General features: G+C 30.1%; 1 protein-coding gene across 1 annotated transcript; it reads left to right on the top strand.

The window, feature by feature from the left end:
- Window positions 1–1,324: 1,324 nt before the first annotated feature.
- LOC131850134 (chitin deacetylase 8-like) lies at window positions 1,325–5,424 on the top strand. The gene is made up of 6 exons (XM_059200305.1): window positions 1,325–1,483; window positions 1,770–2,082; window positions 2,534–2,801; window positions 4,276–4,462; window positions 4,547–4,681; window positions 5,347–5,424. Exons 1-6 carry the CDS (start codon window positions 1,325–1,327, stop codon window positions 5,422–5,424), a joined length of 1,140 nt encoding a protein of 379 aa, XP_059056288.1.
- Window positions 5,425–6,730: the final 1,306 nt, after the last annotated feature.

The raw sequence follows: 6,730 nt of genomic DNA, 5'->3' as shown, positions 1-6,730 counted from the left end.
TCCTATCTTAAAATACAATCAATTTATCTGATGAAAAGTCTTAAATAGACCGTTATTAACCCCTATACTTGAATGTAATGTATTACAATATTATCTAATATATATATATATATTAAGCTGGTAGTTACTGATCAATATATTTAATCAAACAGACATGTTTGTTGCACTTAGGCTACAAAATAGGCTTTTGGCTGCTAAATGTCATACTATGACTCTAACTGTCTTATTACAAAAAATCTATTAAAAGCGTTACAGTGCTGTGTAGTACTAAGTAGTCCTCTGTTAGATCTGGGTACATAATAATGTTAGGCTTATTCCAAGTATTAACTTAAGGAATGGTTTGAACCTCGATTAGACCACGTTTCGTCCGAGTTGTAACAGATTTTTTGTAAGAAGACCGTATGAGTCGAAGGCTGATCAAAAACTATACAGGATGATGAACGCAAAGAATACTGAACTAAAGGAATGGCGCCATTGGTAGTTGCTATGCTGTGTCACTATACCGGCGGCTTTGCAGTGTCACTATATAACGCAGTGTACTATAACTATAACCATGTACCCGACCCACTGGTCGAGAACATGGTTACTAGTGGCCATCATTTCATGTAAATGGAATCATAACTTGTAAATTGTATACGGAGAATTATTATATGATTGTGAAGTTACTTTTATATTTTTAAAATTAATGAAGCTTTTATTACTTACTCTGTGTTAATGTATTGTAAACGCTACAATAATCTGTCTGAAGTAAGAATAGAAAATTCTACATTCAAATAAAGTTACATTTATCACTTTTGCATAGTCATTGTTTATTTTTTTAATCTACCGATCATTCGGAAATTGCATTACAAGAAGAACTAGCAAGCAACCTGTGACTTTATATTTTTAAGTTGAAATGGGAGAATAGAAACTACCAACTAGCATTAATTCATTACAGTCAAAACCATAAATATGTACATAGCCAACTGGCTGAGTAACTAAATAAGAGTAAATCACCTAACTTCATCTTCATTATCCTTATCGAACCATTTGCCAATACCATTATCACTGGCAAAATATAAGACTATATTTCGATCTCTAGAATAGTCGACATACCAGATATCAAATTCTATTTATATCTATTCCATAATGTAAATTAATTTGAAAATTAATAGCAAGAAATCAAAATAATCCATTGATAAGATACCTTAAATATTATTGATGTGATCGCGAGAAAAACCTAATTGAAAGACACAAATTAAAAGATAATGACAAATTTAATATAAATGGTTCGGATGCATTAGTTACCGGCCATTTCTTAATGAGAAGTCTATGTTTATAAATAATGAAGTGGTGTGCAATAATTTGTCTGGTGTTCGCATCGGTGGCTTGCAACGAGCTGCGTTTAGCTGAACCATGTGATGAACAACTATGTCAATTGCCAGATTGTAGATGTTCATCTACAGAGATTCCTGGAGGACTGCAACCGAGAGACACACCACAGGTTTTAATCTTTAATGAAATACATATTTATTCAAATTATTCTCATGTCACTTATAATAATATATTTAATTTTTTTAAGTTATTAGGGTCATATTTAATATGCGTTAATCCATGAACACAGCAGAAAATTGGTTTTGTCTGAAATTTTTGGGAGTTTGTGTATATTCTTCTAATTTTTGTATTTCTAAAAGTAACTACGATCGAACTAAAACTTGAATACGCTTAAAATATTTATATTCTATTTAGATAGTAGTTTCACATTTTCATTATTATATCTTTATTTTCAGTTTGTTCTCGTCACATTCGATGACAATATAAATCATATAAATATTGAAACCTACAGAAATATATTATACAATCGTCAAAATTCAGACCATTGCTCATCTGGCTTTACCTTTTACATTAATCATGAATACAATAATTATGTATTCACAAATGAACTGTATAACCAAGGCTTTGAGATTGCACTACACTCAATCAGCCATCAAGAACCAACCACTTATTGGGAAGAAGCTACGTTAGAAATTATGGAGAGAGAATTTGCAGACCAGAAAGGACAAATGGCACACTTCGCAAATATTCCCTACAACAGTATAGATGGTTGGTACCAATTTTTGTACAGTTTTATTTAGTTTGCTATATTTGCTGATATTGTTTTTTTTAGAAGAAATTTAATAGTTGAATTTGTACTCCCTTCCTGTTAACAAATCGATCTTAAGATCTGGTACATATCTTTATTTATTGCATATATTCAAGTATATTACCATTGAAATGATGACAATATACTTGAATATATTCACTACCTTTGGAAATCAAAAATAGCCGCATTAAAAATTGCCGTCAATACATATATTTAAAAATTGTTAATAAAGGGGCTTGGCTAGTAAAATGCAGTGCACCATAAATATTCCATATGTATCTAAGAATATTAACAGTTCAAAATATTTAACAGAAATAAAAACTAAAAACACGTAAATAAATGAAGCAAAACAAAATTATTCTTATGTTAATAGAGAAGAAAATGTTATACTTACTTTTAAACATTTCTCAGGTATGCGCATTCCCTTCCTCCAATTGGGAGGCAATACCAGTTATCAAATGATTGCTGATCACGGTTTACTTTACGATCACACCTGGCTTACTATCGCCAATATTGATCCTGGTATGTGGCCATACACTCTGGATTATGCGTCAACCCAAGATTGTGTAATAGAACCGTGCCCTACGGCATCAATTCCTGGTGTTTGGGTGCTGCCTATGATTACATGGAGAGATTTAAATAACAGCCCATGCCCGATGGTTGACAATTGCCCAAATGCGTAAGTACTTTAACATCCAAAATAGAATAGGTATTAGAACAGGTGTTATCCTAAAAATAAAACCCGTAACCAACAGTATAATAAAACAGACAAATATACATAAAGCCGATCACAAATTAATGGGACTATGGGACCATTTGGCAATAGTTGTTCATGCACTGAATTTTCATTTAATGTTAGACATAGACCCCTATATAAATATACATAGTACATAAACTTGCTTTAAAAAAAAGGATTTCAATTGAGTTTCTTGCCAGTTCTTATCAATTGGATCTATATACCGAACTGGACGGTAGTCAAAAAAAAATAAAATTAGAATGTAAAAATTTGACGTTCATAAGCGGCTAAAATGTCCTACATGAATATATGATTTTTGACATTGATATTGATATTACATAAATATTATAATAATAGTAGTTATAAGGGCTGCAGAATGCTAATTTTCTTTTTAATTATGCATAAAAAATACATTAATTAATTATATTAAACAATATAAAAAAACATTACATACATTACACATGTTACACACACACGTGTAGAAGTATAGTATTTGACAACAAAACGTTAATAATTAAATATATAATTTAAATCAGTAATGGTCGAATTTCGAACATTGGGCGACCACCAGTATATTTCAATACATATATTTGCATAGAAAACACCTAGATGAATATGTTTGTATAGGTCAGTGTGTTTAAAAGACCAAGCCTTTTATACTTTGATTGATGAGATTGAGGTAGGTACCCACGCACACGACCTTTTACCGTCTACTTGGATATTCTTCTACGATGGTACTTCATAAGAATTCTTCGTAATGGTATCTTATCTTGATTTATATTCCACATGCAATTAATTAAGTCTGCCTACTTCATTGTATTATCTATAACTTAATCTAATTGTATGTTTAATACCTTAATTTTGTAAATTTACGTAGTTTTCTAGTTAAAAACAGAAAATAATTTCGTAAAAAAGAGCACAAGAGAGTTCCTTGCTCATTTTTCTCAGCATACTCATCTATACGAAGCTATAAAGTTGCAAAAATGAAATAGTAATATTATATTCAAAATATGAGTATAATATTAGTATTTCATATTAAAAATGCTTCAATATTTAATCTTTTAATAATATATTTTAGTTATTACATTTTTTTTCTTAAGGGTTTTAATGTTAGGTTCTTTATTGTATAATTAAGTTATGTATATATATCATATTCTATAATTTATTAATAAAGTTCTTGTTAATAATTATAGTTAGTATATGAAGTACATATAGTATAGAATATATGTAGTTCTATTTTTGAAGTTTTATTTTTAATCTTAAATATAATATTGAAGCAGTTTTTAATAAATAAATATTCAAACCTAGTTCAATGAAGTTTAGTTGAATTTTTATTATTCTATCCAGGCCTGCTCTTTTAATTAATAAATTATGTATATTTTAGTAAAAAATACTCCTATTCTATTTCATAACACAGGCCTGCTCTGACTGATGAAGAAGGATGGTTCCAGTTCATTTTAACTAACTTCGAGAGGCACTACCTGGGCAACCGAGCTCCATTCGGCTATTATATCCACGCGTGGTATCTCAGTGTCAATCCAGCTGTAGAGAGAGCACTTAACAGATTCCTGGATCTAATTAATAATCTCAATGACGCATTCTTGGTTAGTAACAAATTTAATATGCATAATTGTTAAGTAATAATATATATGATTAATAGATCAATTTACATAAATTATATATTTCAGGTCAACAGTCGTGATGTAATCGAGTGGGTAAAGAATCCTGTACCGGTGACTGAGTACAAAGAGCAACCATGCAACACTTTTGTACCAACTTCCTGCGCAGCACAATCTTGTGGACCCATACAAGCTGAACATAAGGTTTTATACACTTTCATTGTATACATAACTATAACTTCATTAAGAATATGAGGAGAGAGCTTCATGACAGGATCCTCACAGTCTCTGTAATTTTCTTTTGTAAATGGTATTTTCCGTCACCGGAGAGTGTTGCTCAATTTCGTTCCGACTACTTGCGAAGCACTTAGTTGCGGTAAATGCTGATAACTAGCTAACCCATACAAATATACATCTCGTCATGTCTGCAATTACGTATCTTCCCCGATCGACCCACGTTCAATTCCAACGTGGATCGAAATTACGACGCCCCTAGGTTCGAACACCTAGCTGTTTCCTCAGACTAAAGTCGTATCCGTCAGGCGGTAGTTGGCAATAGCCGCTTCATAAGTCCTACCTCGGATTAGAAATGCCATCGGCCCTATTGTCCAGTGAAGCTCTAAAGGCTAGCCTTTAGAGCTTCACTAAGGCGCATTAGCAATAGTTGTAGTTTTGATGGACATAACGCTGAAATTGTTTTTATTATGTTAAGATTCCAATAAGTCTACTCTCTGAGAAATATTACTCTGAGAAATATGACTTGTTATCGGTATTTTCCAAAAAGATAGTATGATCTTTTGATTCCCGGATACAATAGTGAGTGTCACCCTGTTTTTTTCTCAACTTTTATGGTTTTTTGTTTCCAGGAGGGCTACGACTACTGGATGCAATCTTGTGCCCCATGCACCAGAGTATACCCATGGCTAGATAATCCTCTCGGCGTGTAAACGAGTATTAATTTCACTTATTTTTTATATACCTAATTAATATTTATTCAGATATGAAATATAGATATTAATAGTTTTTGCTTCTATAACTCTGGTCGGGTATTATATTCCTCCAAACGTAGAAAATTTTATTTTTTTGACTAGTATTTATTATTGTATTTACATTTCTTAATAAATATATATAAATGTGTTTTGTTTAAATGCTAATTCTGTTTTATGATTCTAACTAACCTAATAAATCAAGTTTTATTTGTAGTCATTATTATTTACAAAATATATCGGCCTTGATTTGATGTTTAATAGTCAGAATTACAAATAAAATGCTGCTACATATTATTTCATATACAATAGTATATTTATTATGAAAATTCGTCTGCCAAATAAAACATTTCTTAATGAACTACAAAAATACGCGAAATAAATTACGACCTAAAGGAATAAATACAAAATATGATATTGAATTTGATTCCATAACTTTTGAAAATCAAAATACTATGTCATTATTTGATAATCTATATATCTATATAAAATTAACTGAATAATAAAGTAGCTTCAATGACATGAAAATAAACCGATAAATTTGTTTATTTTGAAGAGTTATTGTAGAATATTTCAAAGATATATATCATAAAAACAATAACGTAATTAATCTGTCCAATTTAAAGTATTTAATTAAAAATCAATACATGACGATCAAATATTGAAAAGTATAATCCATATTATGATAAGATAACAAAATATCAATTCTAATACGAAATCAAGTACAGGATGAAACAAAAGTATAGAACTTATATCTTAAGGAACTTCGTTTAGACCATATCAGGTTAAGGACCTTATATATATAGATCAAAAATGGTCTAACAATTTTTAATTACATTTAATTGCACTGCAAAAGGATAAAATTAATAAACTTTTTAAGTTAGAAAGTATTGAAACAAAAAGCATGATGCAAAGATTTTGGGACTCACACAAAATGCGGCTTAAGTTGTGGTTTTGAAATATATAGTCAAAATTTGCCTCAGTTTTATAACAGATTAATAAAATCTATTTCTTAATGAAAAGCAATACACGCGTTAGACATTAGAACAATTTAAAAATAATCAATTAGATAATAGCAACTAACTAAAATCTTGAAGACATCGAGGTTTATCTATAGATAAGATACCTGAAATATTGTCTATTGGTGTGTTCACGAGAAAAAATATGATTTAAATACTAAACTAAAAGATAATGATAAATTAAATATAAATTGAATGGATGTGATAGTTGCTAGTCATTTCTTAATGAAAAGTCTGTGTGAGGAATA

Source organism: Achroia grisella, unplaced genomic scaffold (assembly GCF_030625045.1).
Source record: "Achroia grisella isolate CSIRO2021 unplaced genomic scaffold, CSIRO_AGI_Agris_v1 utg702, whole genome shotgun sequence".
Classification (NCBI taxonomy): Eukaryota; Metazoa; Arthropoda; class Insecta; order Lepidoptera; family Pyralidae; genus Achroia; species Achroia grisella.
Note: the sequence above shows the minus strand (reverse complement) of the source record. Positions and strands in the feature narration are given on the sequence as shown.